The sequence below is a fragment of the Drosophila mojavensis genome, unplaced genomic scaffold (genome assembly GCF_018153725.1).
Source record: "Drosophila mojavensis isolate 15081-1352.22 unplaced genomic scaffold, ASM1815372v1 contig_49, whole genome shotgun sequence".
Lineage (NCBI taxonomy): Eukaryota > Metazoa > Arthropoda > Insecta > Diptera > Drosophilidae > Drosophila > Drosophila mojavensis.
In genome coordinates this window covers 4015728-4031588 of record NW_025318872.1, presented here as the reverse complement: position 1 = coordinate 4031588, position 15861 = coordinate 4015728, and the positions used below count along the sequence as shown (strand labels likewise).

The 15861-nt window shown below is 35.5% G+C and overlaps 1 protein-coding gene across 3 annotated transcripts; it reads right to left on the bottom strand.

The window, feature by feature from the left end:
* Nucleotides 1-44: 44 nt before the first annotated feature.
* LOC6578077 (ankyrin repeat domain-containing protein 29) lies at nucleotides 45-15757 on the bottom strand. 3 transcript variants are annotated; one of them, XM_002003963.4, is made up of 6 exons: nucleotides 15545-15757; nucleotides 10708-11076; nucleotides 7548-7658; nucleotides 4622-4918; nucleotides 2575-4551; nucleotides 45-267 (listed from the first exon to the last, which is right to left on the bottom strand). In XM_002003963.4, exons 2-5 carry the CDS (start codon nucleotides 10717-10719, stop codon nucleotides 4027-4029), a joined length of 945 nt encoding a protein of 314 aa, XP_002003999.1. In that variant the 5' UTR covers nucleotides 10720-11076; nucleotides 15545-15757; the 3' UTR covers nucleotides 45-267; nucleotides 2575-4026. The 3 variants fall into 3 exon arrangements, with proteins under 3 accessions (XP_002003999.1, XP_032585264.1, XP_043865095.1); XM_032729373.2 differs by lacking the exon at nucleotides 15545-15757 and adding an exon at nucleotides 13886-14080; XM_044009160.1 differs by lacking the exon at nucleotides 10708-11076.
* Nucleotides 15758-15861: the final 104 nt, after the last annotated feature.

Genomic DNA, 15861 nt, shown 5'->3' with positions numbered 1-15861 from the left:
TAAGTTCTGCAATTCGTCTAAATTCACATTTTTTTTTTTTGGTTTATTTTTTTTATTGTTTTGCTAGTCAAAGTAACGGGTTTTAATTTACCACTTTAGCTGCATTGCTTATTTTTTGTATATATTAATATTATTATTTCTAACACTTATTTTTAGTTTTTTTGTTTTTGTTATTGACTGCAGGCTAAGCGGTATTTGCTCGCGGGTTTGGCTGCGGGTGCGCTATAAATCAAATTTTCTTTGAGCTTTTCGAAAGGCCCCCACGCACTGACAATAAGCAAAAAAAAAAAAAAAAAAAAAATAAAGAGCCAAACGGCAAATAGTTAAATGAAATAAAGTGGGAGAAAAAATAACCGTATACAAATTAAAATGTAATGTACAAAAGTAGTGAAACCACTTGGCTCCCTGCTCATACTCTGTACGCAAAGGGAGCATCGGGTGGATAAGTTTTCAGTTATGTCGCAAGATATCAATACTTTGAACAGTTGACAGTTTGAATAATTTCAAATTCTTGGATATTAACCGCGTTATATTTGATTTCCATTTTCCTCTTTTTCGCGTCCATTTACATATCCAGTGTGTCAATCAATACTGTGAAAATTCTCTTTGATCTTCGATAGAATTAACTTCGCGATAATTAAAGCAAGATTTCAGTGATCAAATCGAGCACAGTTTGAGAGTCACTACTACAACAGAGCTAGTTACAACTGTTAAACGGAATACAGGGAATTTCGTAGTCGAGAACCTTTGCTGGTTGTTTCTAACTTTCTGCTTTTTCTTCTATTTCATTTTATATTTGTTTCTTTTTTTTTCGTTTCTCTTTACGAAACAGCTGAAAAATAGCAGCAGCAGCAGCAACAGCAGAGACGCTGTCAAACCTTTGGAGAGCCGGTTTCAAATAAAACGAAAACGCAACAAAAAAAAAACTACATACGCGAAACAAGTTGCAAAAAACGTCAAAGTCTGGTTGCAAGTGACGTCGACGGTGAACTGAAGCGGTGCAGCAGCAGCTGATTGCGCAGCGCGTTACTAGAACTTGTGCAAAGGACCTGCAGCCAAGCTCTAAAAACGTTGGCAAAATGTCAACTTATGTAAAGCTTCCAGTAGCAGTGACGGCAGCAGAGGCAGAGGCAGAGGCAGAAGCGGCGGCAGCGACACTGTCGACAGTGACTGCAAAACAGAATAAAAAAATGTTTTCCGGCATTACTGCACATATAGCGATGTATGCGTGAGCGAGATGGCAGCAATGCAATTACTGGTCGAATTCGAAGTACATGTCTCTATGTATGCGCGTGTGTGTGTGTGCTGGCGCCTGCGCTGCGGCTGCACAGCTGAGAAGCTTCTGCTGCGCTGTTGCTAGGGGCTCGACTGCAAAAGCTCAGCTGTTTTGTGCAGGGTGATAGGGAATGGAAAAGGGGGGCCAACTGATTGCTGCTTGCCTGGAATTTCTATTTAGCTTGGCAACCCAGAAGTAACGGTCTTCTCGGCCAACGGTTTATCCAATTGATTGAAACAATTGAAAATATGTAAAACAAATGCAATGAAAACTGGTTTGCAGCAGCAACGCACAGTGTGGCGAAAGCATTAAGCGCGTATGTCTGCGAAAGACCTTGCCAAAGGATGCACACAATAAGTGGCAAATGTATTTAACGTTCTCCTCGCACTTCTCTTATTTCACCCTTCAAATCATCGCTATATGCAGTCAATTTTCGCAAAAAGTTTGCTCTCTTAGAGAACGTTCTATCGTTCTCTCTCACTCTATCGCTTACTCTCTTGGTCTTGCGCTCGCATACCACAGTGCAAACCTGTTTTATTGTCTAAAGCATTTTCGCCGCCCGCCTGCCACACTGAGAACACTTGCCACCAAAAATGTTCCGTTTCTCAATTTTTTTTTCGTGCTTATGTTGTTTGTTTTTATGTTTTTTGATTATGTTACTGCTGCTGCTTCGCTGCTTTTGGAGCTGCCGCTACCGTTTGTAGTGCTATTGTTGTTGCTGCCGCCTCTGCTGCTTTTGTATAATTCAACGACACGCGACTACACCTACACATACGCACGCACGCGTTCGCTCGGACTTACATACACATACTAACATGAAACGGGAAAAATGACACGAGAGCCAACACGACGGGCCCCACGTCCGCGCGCTATTGTGAGAAAAAGCGAACTGAGCACTGAAATCCGTTTGCAGTACGTTTGAAGCTCTTCGTCATTGGCAACATGTTCCACCAAATTAACCAACAACAAATTCTGCAACATTCGCTCTTCGTAACGAATACGAAACTCTTAAAACAGCCCTCTTACAATTCCCTGCAATTCTTGCACATATGTATGTATGTATGTAGATAATTGCACAATGGACATAACACTAAGTTGATATACAATGCAAATAAAACTGAACACAAATGAATAAGATAGTAGTAATGTACACACTGTAATTGATTAATTATTGCATTGCATTGCACATGAACTAAATGTAATTGAATTAAAAGAACGTTACGTTTTAATACTTTATATGTTAATATAAGACCCGAAGCAGTTCTATTATATAGTAAATAAAGCGCGCGCAAACCTACACCCCTCTCCGACAGCTGTGTCCGTACTAACTTAGTAGTACTAAGCGTTGGTGCGTGCATCTGCTGACTCTACAGAGAACCAGCTTAACAGTTTCGTTAAGATAACATTTCGTTAAGTGAATAACATAATGTTATTGAAATTGCCGCGAAATTTCAAAGTGAATTCTATATTTATATTTAATTTGTGATAATTTGCTATTTAATGTACACGAGCATAAATCAATAGGGAAAAATCGACATAATCATTTCATTATAATTATTAGCTAATTAAGTCAAAATATATATATTTATATAAATATAGCTAATTAGGATAAGACAAAAAGGCGAATAAACATAAAGCACTTGTTAACAATTGCTTAGGGTTACATGAATGCATAAATATATAATTTTAATGTATTAAATATATATTTATATACAAAGGACGATGCGGTCCATGTTAACAGGTTTTCATATCATATATATATGAGCTATTTGCTAGAAGTAATCGTAATCGTAAATTCAAATACAAGCTCCAAGTAGTTGTATAGATAAATACATATATTATAATGATATATCTGGGTATTTATTTATATATATGTAATCGGTGATTTTGCCCTCGCTTAGCTTGGCCACATTTTTCTCTATTTTTTACCATTACTTGTTTATACTTTTCTATAATTTGATTGCACAACAAAATGAAACAGTTTATTTTGCCACGGAGGTATCAACTTTAAATAGATATACATATGTATATAGTTATAGATAATATTTTCTGAAAGATTCTATTTTAATGGATCGGTTCGGTATGCATGTACAATATGATTACATTTTTATATTTTTGTTTTTTCTATAAGTCGAAAGCATATGATATTCTGATGTCTAGTTTAGAGTTCCGACAATGCTGCTCTACTAAGCCACTTTTGATCAGATTCAAAGCTTAAAGAATTGAATTAATTTAAATATTTTCATATATAAAAATATATGTTTAACTCAAATATCCTAACTATAGTATAGACAAAAGTAAACTAAACGTTCTCAGAGATATGCATAAAAGTGTAGATTCTTAAATTGATATCAAACGCTTTTGAAGCAGTAATAAATTAAATTGTTCTGCATTTAATATATGTACAAAAAGTAATGAAAAGTGTGCATAAATCGCATATAATATATTCAGATTATTACATACATAATGCCTCTTAGATAAACACTACAAAGGATATCTAGCTGTGTAATCTGCAAAAGAAAAAGGATATACAGTGTATATCAGTGGCTGAATCGGTATCTAAATTCAGAATATTCTATCGAACTCCGTGGCAATCGAAAGAACTTAGCTGTTTCATCATAAGTTCTAATCATAGTTTAAGTGAATAAATAATTCAACGTATTGTGCAGAAAAGGTACTTTGAAGGGATTCGATTTGGTCATATATAGTAGTATATACTTGTGTGTGTATATCTCTCTATGGGCTGGCCTTTACGTTGACAAACGCATCTGGGCCATAGCCAAGGTATTGCGTTCCATTACCGCGCGCATTCGCTCCTTCAGATATTCGCAGATGGAGCCATAGTTCTCATGATGCGCCAACTCCATGGCCGTTAATCCGTCCTGATTTTTGAGCAGGACATCGCTTCCGGCTGCCACGAGTTGCTTGCAGACCGTCATGTGACCAAACATCGCAGCCGCATGCAGAGCAGATTCCCCATTGGGCAATATACCCAGATTCGGGCGATACTTGAGCAGCACTGTGATCACCGAGGCGTGTCCCTTATGGGCGGCCTTAAACAGAGGCGTGGCACCGTCACAGCGCACTGTATCGATATTCGCTCCGTTCTGCAGGAGCACCTTGCATATGTGATCGTGCCCCATTTGGGCCGCTATCCACAGTGGGGTGGCTCCATCGATGCGCTTGATGTCCGTCGAAGCGTGGGCCAGGATCAGCAGCGACAAAACTGTTCGATGCCCATTCTGCGCAGCTATAAAAGCGGGGGTGGCACGATCCTGAATAAAGGCGAAAACAAACAGTTTATTAAAATTGTACGCAATGCGAGTCCTGTTGAAACAGTCGCACCTTCATGCTGGCATTCACATCCGCGCCACAGTCCAACAGCTCTCTGATGATCTTCACATGTCCGCCTTGGGCAGCTACAAATAGGGGCGTGCCTCCGTCGAGCGAGGGCGTGTCGACCTTTGCGCGCGCTTTCAGCAAAATGCGCACCACGTCCAAATGCCCGCCCTGGGCGGCAAAGAAGAGAGCGGTGGTGCCAGTGGAGCGGCGCGCGTTGAGATCGGCTCCCTGCTCGATGAGCTCGAGAACGCAGTGGATATGACCCCCAGCTGCGGCTAGAATAAGAGGCGTTGTACCATCCTATAAATAGACCAGAGATAATACGTTTAGATGGCTTTAGAAAACAGTTAATTTTTGTATAGCCATCTAAATTACAGTGGGCATTTCGCATTCCAGTTTGAAAGACAACAAAAAACGTCTGCTTAATAGGTCCTTTGCCTAATTTTTAATCTATTATACGATATATTCTCTCAGAGTTCAAATAAGAATTTATACAAATATTTGGCTATATTTTAATTCCGTCAATATGCTTTCATTATTATTTTGAATATTATTATAGTTTATATACAAAATTAAGTAAAAAGTTTTAATCGGCAGTGCCTAGCTAGGAACTCTGGCCTATCTGCATTTTACTAGATTGTATCCATTAATATATAGACTCGGAATCACACATTTCTGACTCTCCTCAACTATATGCATTTCTATTCAGATACTTAAGTTAGTTAATGTGATCGGGGTACATAAAATCGTAGACTATTTTTCAAATAACATTAACCTGTTATTAAATGAATGCAATCCCTAATGTATTTTTTATAAATTGTACTTATATTAGTTTAATATTTATAATGGGTTTAAACGATGGTTCTTTCAATATTTTGAATAATATCCTCACTATAAATACTATATCATCGAAATTTTGCTCCTCGGAACTACTCCTGATGTCCTTGAGCTCTACTACTTATTCCTTTATGGACAAATTTCTAAAAGCAAAATGATATCTAATCTGAGTCAAATTTTTATATATGTCATAATAATAAATATTCTTTATATTTATTTATTAATATAACTTTTCTTTAAATCAGCATTATTATTTTTATTAATATTGGATTCAAAGTCTTCTTCTCCTAATTACAGCTATTTAAAATTAGCCAACATTGGAATGAATAAACTAAAGTAAAGTGACACAAAATGATATTATATAAGCTGTTCATGATTGGGATCTAATCTACTAAAGCATGAAATCGTTCGCAAAATATTACAACATTTTCAGCTAACGAACAAAAATATATATATATATATATATATATTTCAACACCCATTTTCACCTTAAAGACAAATTAACACGTTGTTTACAAATGCACGCACCAATTGGCAAAGAAAACGAATGCAAAAATAAAAAAAAAATAAATAAATAAAACTTGAAATTAAATAAAAATAAATTTTCACTTGAGGCGCAGTCAGCTGAATGAGCTGCAGGCAAATTCCAAAGCATAGTTCGCCAGGCCTGGTCAGTTGGCCATATTCTCTGAGTTGGCCTCAAACAACACACAAGGGCAAATACGCCCCAACACCCCGCTACGTGACTGTGCTTCCCCGATGGGGCAGCTGCAGCTCGGACAGAGATTTGTGATTTTCGCTCCGATTTCGCTCAGCTACACGCATGCAAATCAACACGAAATGAAACGAAAAGCAAAGCAAACCAGACGTATATAGACTGATAGATACCCTGCAAGAATCTGCATGTAGATCTATCAAATTTATAATTGAAAAATTTTTCAATATTTTTACACAAATATCTACTAAATAAATAAATAAATACAAAATTTATTATTGAAGAATTTTTTAACGTGTTAACCCAATTGCTTAGAAACATCTACAAAGAATATTGAAGGATTTCTTCTTATACTTTTTTTTCGAGTTTTTGTTCTCATCTAATCTGAGCAAAGAATTCATTCATTTATTTTACCAATTGCCTAAAGGGAAAAATCTTGCCATCTGATTTAATAGCTAGAAACCCCATTTCGCAAAAAAAAATAATTTTCATGAATTTATTATGTATTTAAAAACTAGCAAAAATTGAAATAAAAAAAAAAAAAAAAAAATGTAATGTATATCTATATATATATATATATATATATATATATATATATAATTTCGAAGTAAGCCAAAAGATATTCTGTCTTTTCATCGCATCAACAGAGTAAACGGCCAGTTCCTTTCGACTAGCACAGCTCATTATACCTGCATTTCAGCTGAATAGAGGGTATAACAAAACGAAACGATATAATTTGAATCTCGCTTTGACTGGTGAAAACTAATCGCAATTGCAGTTAAATGCATTGGACGCTCAATTAAATAATTCAACCAGCTGGCAATGAATTTATCTCGAGCGTTTAATCTGTTAAGTTAATGATATATCAATTATATAATTTAAGACTGTTCATTGAATTAACAAGATTTTCTGTTTCACTATCTTTCAGCTGATGTTTTCTCATTGATAACAAATAGTCGCATTAAATGCTCTTCTTTTTCAAATTTTCTTTAAGGAATCACATTTTGTTTATGTTTTCACAATATTTTTAAAAACAATATAATAAATGAATATTGGGAGTATAAAAATTTCCATTTGTTTGCATTGTATTTTCTAGACAAACTTGTTTTACATGCCCCACAAAAGACTCTCGATCATTCTGTTCTATTTATCGACAATTGTCACAATGTCTTTTATAAACAGATATTCCATATTAGGTCCCACTAGTATACATTCCAATCCCACATTCCTTCGATATACGCCGACTCCTAGAGTCCAGATCGTCTCGTTCGGCTCAGCCAAGCGGATATACTGTATACGCTAGATTGGGTACTATGGCCAAGTCTTAGACACATTCCTCTTCATTTCCTGTTGCATTACTCAGTTCTCATTACTCACCTCATCTTTGCAGTCGACATGCACTTTGCCAGTATCGAGCACGCGGCGCATCTCGACAACGTCGCCTCGCAGCGCCGCCAGATGCAGCATCACATCCGAGGGAGTTTCCTTCTGTAAGATAAATCCAAATCGAAACAGAGAAAATCATAAACAAACTGATTAACAACTTCATCTGGGGCAGCTGTCAAAAGGGAGGCACCACTTGACTAATGATGCCGCCGCTCGATTCGGAGTTCCGTGAGGTATTCGACACCCACACAGTAGTTCCTAAGTCACTTTTATGTAGGAAATTAGTTTCCCCACACAGCTAATTAAAGTAATTAGTGGCCAGGGGGGCAGCTCAGCAAGACGAACAACAGCAAAAAGACCTGGGAAACTTCGACCAGCGGATGTTGATGCATTTTTACAATGCTTTGCGGACGCTTTGACAAACAGACAATATGTGGATGTGTTAACCCGTAGATGGATGCACTCTATTAGAGCTGGGTGCTTGGTGACTTAAAAGCAATAAGAATTGTATTATCTGAGGTTTACTTAAGAAGTAGATAATTACAAAATGCTAATTGTTAATTGAGATATGTTGCTGTGTTAAAATATTAAACAATTTTTAATTTGAAACACAATCCACATATATACGATCATTATACAGAAAACTAGATTTGAGTTTATTTTTTAATTAATATTAAAGTAAACATTAACCTATGGTGTTGGGAAAGTGAACAAATAGCTATATAGTGCATGAGACTGGATACTGATCGGAGTGTAAATTTAGGACGTTTAACATACTTTGTTATCGATTCGGAGTACAATAAAAAACGAAGCGAGATACAGATGAAGTGGGCTAAATTGACGTAGGTGCTGGCGTTGATTATACTTCATTTCAAAGAAAAAATTTAGACAAAAATATTATCTACTTAATTGATAATTAATTAATTAATTTTACTTTTTTGTAAATTGTAAATAAGTTTTAGGTAAGTCATTTGTAAATATTATTATTATTATTATTATTTATTTTATTTTAAATGATTATTTTATTAAAAAAGATTATTTTTGTTCTCCTCAAACAATCAATCTATTATATGATACATTCATTGGGTTATCGTTGTTGGTTAAGTTTTTATTTAATAAAAGAGAACGTTTTTCTTGATATTACTTTTAGTATATTAAAATGACAACTGAAATGCTGCAAAATTTATATGAAACATTTCAGTTCAAAGCACAATTCAGTTAACCTTTAACTATGCTTATTTATTTATTTAGGGGGCTCTTCGCGCCTGGCACACCCAAGGGTTAAGACTCACTCAACTGCGCTAATGTCGGGGCTTAACTGATGTGCTGTTCACAAATCTGTTTGACGAGAGGAAATAAACGTACAATAAATATTTGAACTATTTAAATAGACACTGAGACTTAGACTGTCCACTCGTGAGTAAATGAAGCGCATTAGGCGAGGGGGCAAGGGGCAGCGAGGCACCTGTTGAGCGCAGACAACAAAGGCAATACAGACAGACGGCCAAGTGGCACATGACATCACTCAAGCTGCCACAGAGTGTGGCAACAATGCAAATGCTGGCATAATAATGATGACGGCGCTGATGATAATGATGATGCTTGCAATATTTATAGACAAGCCAAAATGTCAGCAGGTGAGAGAAGCACTTGTTAGTCTTCAGACAAGCACTAGACACGTCTTGCAACACGATTGTGCCACACACCTGACTGTGTATGTGTGTGTGTGTGTGACGAGTGCCTGCGATGGGCCGTTGACTTGATATTTCTGCAATTACAGTCAAGTATAATATATTCACTCGCTTTATCAGCTTGACTAATGCCATTTTATTGGACTTAAATTAAAGTAGGGCGAAGACTAAGAACTAAGAGCCCAGACAAATAAGTGAGTACACTACACTGCAGTCGGATATGACAGACAGACAGATGCTCTATGCATGACAATCTTCAGAGATGTCGAGATGTCATCAGTTCTATCAAAATAATGAGAATCTGGATCGTTATTCTGAGATCTAAGAGAATAATTTTATTGGGTATGGGATAAACAGATGCTTTATAAGAGATAATATGTTATGCCTTCTTGTGACTTATTGTGTCGCTTTATCAGCTTAGCCAATAGAGTATAAGAGTTAGGTAGAAAATACAATGAAGTATGCGCTAGTCGATTGTAAAAGAACAGCTGAAAGCTATTGAGAAATGTAATGGAAAAATGAAAATTCCAAATATAGCTAAATGATGTTGATACATTCGTATACTAAATATAGTATATATTCCACTTCCCACTGCCACCATTCTATAGGTATGAATTATATATTTTATTGATGCATGGCGTTGGTCTTTCATCTTGCTTCTTGAGTAAATTAGATTAAGATTAGATAAGCGTAATCTTAAACAAAGTTACATACATATATAAGTCTGGAAGACTTAAAAGTCAACCTTTATGAGAAATGTTCTATATTTAATAATATCATATCAAATTCATATTCAATATTATATTATGAAGTAAATTGGATTGCCTCTGCTCCAATGGCTTACATCCGAGAAAGTTATGATCTATATTTGTAAATATTATTATCCTCTTAAATGATAGATCTTCACGCCGTTTTTAAGATTTTTTCTTCAAGTTAAAAGTTCGCATATTTGGCCTTTTTCGAGTAGGTAATTCTAAGAGAACAGGATTCTCTTAGACTTAGATAAATAATATCAAATATTTTGTATTTATTTATATGGAATCACGCAACATTTTGAAAGGTTTCCTTGATGTACAATTGCTAAATTTTTAAGGATTTAGATCTTAAACCATACATAATTTTTTAAAAGTATTTTTCTGGAGCCCTAATAATATTGTATATGTATTATAGTTTGAATATCTTTTCTACTAATTCGAAGCGTATTCTGTACACTAAAATGACGTTCAACTAAATAGATGGAGAGCTTATAAGATAATGAAGTGCTGAGTTATTTGGTTGATGGTTGGTTAATTAGGTCGGTAAACTACTTCACCTATTGCCCGAACTGTCTGTCTTCTATATTATATTAATAGATTTATATGTATATTGTATTTACGTTCCTTATAGCTTATGCACCCTAGAAGCCGCCCGAATGACTTTGCAAACTTGCCCGTAAGCAACTTTTTATAGGTCAAACTCACCTTTAGTGACATGGTTTGATTGCTGTCTCCTCTCAGCCGTTTTATATAACTCTTCCTCTCTCTCTCTCTCTCTCTGTCAGTTGCAGTTGCACCTGCTTACAAGCCCGTTACCATTGACCGATTTACAAAGTGTAACGCAGTCGCTCCAGCTTCAACTCCAACTCCAGCTGCAGGTCGAGCACCAGAAAACAGCACCAACAACTTCTAGTTAACAGTAATAGCGCAGCAACAACAACAGCAACAATAGTAACAGTAACTGGCACCAATCAAATCACAACAATGGCAGCAACAACAACAACATCAGAGATCGCCATCGAGGAACCGTCCGACTCACCGCCCGTCAGTTTCAAAGTTTGCCAAGTTCAAGCGCTGCAAAAAAAAAAAAAAAAAAAAAATGAAGAAAAAATAAATAAGAAAATCGGAAAATTCAAGCCAGCCAAATGAGAGGGCACATCAAAATAAAGCTGCACAGATAGCTGGGCTTCTATACAGGAGATGAAGATGCAGAGGAGTGAGACGTGGGGAATAGCTGGCAAACGACAGGTTTCCCAACCAGCAAATCTCTTCAAAGTACAAAAGGGAATAGGCAAGAAAAGAACAAGATTGGCATGCAATTGAAAACAAGTGGTCGCCCAAAGGATCTAATTATAGTAGGTCCTTAAATAATTATTGGGTAGCGAGAGTGAACAGAATAGACAGTTGATTCTTGGGAATTAAGGGTCATGGCACTGCAATCAAATTAGAACGAAGACTATAATAATAGAGCAGACGCACGATATGAATGAATATATTGCCTCATTTGAGCTAACTCTGTAATCAAATATCCTGAGTTGATCAGCTGATCAAAATATCTGGAACTCAGATAAAAGTTTGCACAACTATTTTCTTACATTCTAGTGGATAATTGCTGCGAATTGTCAAGTGAGTTATACGACTATAAAAAATTAAAATAATAAAAATGGAAGGTATTTAAAGTTCTTTTGATTCGTATTTCATGCAATAAAGAAAACTTCTTTGCACAAATATAAAATAATTAGTATAGACTTAAAGAAAATAGAGCTGCTAGAAACGACCCGGAGTATGCTGTTATCTTTTAACTCTTCAAATCCAACTGTGGCATAATATGACGAATGCCATATAACGCAACAATCTAATCCTACGAATTAAATAAAAATTTTTAATATTTATTTAATATTTATAAAAAACAACAAGTACTCGAATCGGGAGTGTCCGACTAGAGATATCTTGAAAATTTGCCTAGCTGCTGCTAGAAACATTCCAGCATTTTTCATTGCATATTTGGAGATATCGATCTGAGTGTGGAAAATTTCAGCTGACTTAGGCCTTGGCATGCCACGGACGACAAACTGATGGATATGCTAACAGATATGTAGACAGATAAGACTACGGTCAACTCGAATGCATTTACGCTATTTATAGGTTTATTTCAGCAAACACATAATACCTTGAACTCTCATTTTCAATCTATATATAAAAGAATATTTGAGAGCCCTAAAGAAATGATGTACTTTTTTTAGTAGTAGCAAGTTTTGCCTATGACCAGAACATCTTCATCATCTATGCGAAATGAATTTACGTCAATTTCTTAGTTACTTTGGCTGAGTTAAATGCATTGCAATTATCTTTAATTTCATTTATTGCCCTGCAATTTTCTAAGACTTTGCATGTTGCGGCCAATTATTATTACTATTATTTTCATTTAATTTTACAATTTTCCTATCGACAGCTGACAGGTGGCCCGGCTGGGCCCGGGTCTAAGCAGGGCAGGGGCAATGGACTTGTCTGCCAGCACATTTACTTTGTTTCGTGGTTTGTTTGCTTCACAGGCAGACCACATTTCGGTTTTGTTTTCATCTCTCTTTTGATGCTACTTTTTTCTAGCTACAAGCATCATCATCAGCGACTCGTTGCCTTTCAACTTTTGACCTAGAAAGTGCTTTACTTAAAGTTTTCTACATGTACTCTTAGACGTCATCAACAACATGCGGCGCAGCAGGCACGCATTTTGGTGCTGACATCACGGTTTTTTAAGATGTACAGTGAAGCTTCGCTGTTGCGGACATATTTGGATTAATTTATTGAACACATTTTGTAATTGAAATTATTAAAGTTAAAAAATGTCAAACACATATTAGATATTTTGAAGTGAACGAAAATGTTAGCTGTATAGAGGTGTATGCTTTAGCGAGGTCGTACTGTTCTTCTATTTTATGTTTTTATACGCGGGAATATCAGATTGCAACAGTAAATGTGGGCTCAGTTTAATTACTTTTGCTTTACGCGTTCTGAGTTTTTCTTTTGATATTAGTTTTTTTGAGGCATAGTTTTTTGTCGTTGCTTATATTCATATGCTGTCGTATCAGATTCTAACTGTAAACGTGGGCTGTTGAATATTACACTTGCTACCGAAGACAAAATAAGGTGTATTGGGTCTATGCAATTCTGTCTGTGTAAGCACAAACTAATTCGCAAATCTAAAGAAATTTAAATACCTATATAGTCTGTAATTACTATAGACCACCATCTACTGTCTCCAGACATCAACTTCATAGTTTCGCCCCTTATGGGCGTGGCTGATATCATTTTAGTTGCCTATTAGTTGTGATATTTATAGAACGAATTCCTAATACAATTTGTAGTTATCCTAGTATCACTAAATCTTACAAAGCTATTTTGTTCGTTAATCTATTGTTGGGCTATAATAAATAGTTTTGATTGCTTTATCTATACCGCGATAAGTACTTGATACAATAAATGCTTTTTGTTGACAGCTTTTAACAAGCTGTTGATTCGATAGCTATGCCAACAATTACTATGGTTTTGTTTGCCCAAATTCATAAGGCCGTCGATATGGTCAGCAATAATAACATTGTACTCTCTAATTGTAAGCTAACTCTCAACCATGCACATTTTTGATTATTTCCTAACAAAAACTATTGAATTTTATGCATATTTATTTGAAGCTAATTAAGTGTCTTTACCTAAAATTGGTTTCACTTTCATTTACCTTCGCGACAATTATTTATTATATTTTTCTCTATCATGTTTTCTTTTTATATATGTAATTTATAAATAGCATCACACGTTAGCTAAATGATCTCATTTAAATTTACATTTTTCCGTTTACTACAATATGCAAAAAATCACACACACATACGCGCTAAAGGTCAAGAGGCTGTCCGCCGGCGCCTTATGAACTGTCTTCCAGATATTTACGACTGCAACGTACCGCAGAGCACCTACTACACACATATGTATGTCTGTATCATGTACATACATACATATGTATGACAACCACGCCGCACAGCTTTTGGCAGAGCAAGTAGCGTGAACCAACCGAACGAGCCGAAAGTTGAAAGCCAACTGAGCAGTGTTGCCAGGTTTTGAGACATAAAAATAGCAAAATCGTCTCTAAAAAATAGCTGAAAATAGCTAAACAAATTTTAAAATAGCTTACAAAATAGCTGAAACCTTTATGCATTATGCATTTACTTTAAATTTTATTTTTAAATGTTATTTAATAATGTTACAATTTGGTCCACATCCAAATCATCATCAGAATTATATTTTTGATTAACTGGAATCATTTTTAAATATTTGGAAGGCACGGTATAATCATGGCAGCATTTGCCATTGCTGCGCAAGAAGAATTAGCGATGGTATAAATTCACAACTAGTGATGGTATAAGTACGACAAAGTCGTGGTGGTAGTATCGCGCAGATCATTACGTACAATTTGGGACTTAATCGAAAAATGTTTTTATTTTTTTTATTTTTTTGCTTTAAATACTAAAATCAAATTCAAAATATTCGTTTGTAAAATAGCTAAATTTATAGCTAATAGCATTTTCAAAATTTTCATAGCATTTAGGGTTCAAAAATAGCTAAAAATGCTATTAAATAGCTAATCTGGCAACACTGCAACTGAGCGGGCACGGCAAAAAGTTGTATTGCAGAACCAGCTTCGCTCTGATAAAAAGAATCTTAAGTTATTTAAGCTTTATTGAGCTAAGCAACTTGCGAGCCAATGTACATAGCTAGCTTCAAGTTGGTTACTATTTAACTAGTCAACAACGAAAGCCTTAAAATTCTGAATGCCAAATTAAATTTAACGGTTAAAAAGAACAAATTTAAAATTTAAGGCGCTCAATTAACCTATTTTAAGATTTTTGAAGTGTTGTGTTATGTTCATTTTAATTTGATTGTATGCTAATGCTAACCTTTGAGGCGCAAATTTAAAACTAACTGACTTCTAGTTTTTCCTCATTCATTTCTTCATTATAAATAATATGTGCCCTAATTAATCAGCTCCAGAAACAATGACACGAGTAATGAAAGATTTTATAATTAACTGAACAAACAGATCTCATACTCAATTGGCTATGTTAAACATTTGCAAATTGTGATCAATCGCAGTTTTATGTTAACAGAAAAACTGTTACATTTTTTAGTTTTGAATCATCTAACTGGATTATTTCAAATATCAATCTATATAATAATATTTTAGGTATTGTCTATAGCTAAAACGAATTTAAGCTTTATTCAGCTACTTAAAGCATTTAAAAGTTAAAAGTTACTGTCGCACGCGGCGCAACACGAGCAAATATTGAAGTTTGCCAGACGCGTTGATTCGCAATAATAACAAACTCACGCACTCAGCACCCACATAAACTCACCCACGCACATATGTACATACATTTAAAAATACACATAAAGTAGCAAAAAAGTCCTGCGGAAGCCCCATTGAGGGAAAATCAGCGCTGACACCGGATCAAGGACGCCGACGCCACAGCCTCTGTCCAAAATCAATACTTACATTTAAAGTAACCAATGAGCGCGTTCACTTGTATCCAATTTATAATTAACACAAACACTTTGCCACTAATTTAATTATTCTACTCTATCGATACAGCACTATAGTTGAATAGCTACCGATTTAGCAATGGGCGCTGAGGCCGTGAAAGCTCCGGCGCCAAATTTGATGCAGCACAGCACTTCTCTTTCACATTGCCAAACGACTAATAAATATTTATGAAAGGCTTTCGAGAAATCGATATATTCGATAAGGAACATCGATAGCCTCCACAACAACAAGCGATAGAAAAAAAAACAATTTTTTGTATGGAAATTTAT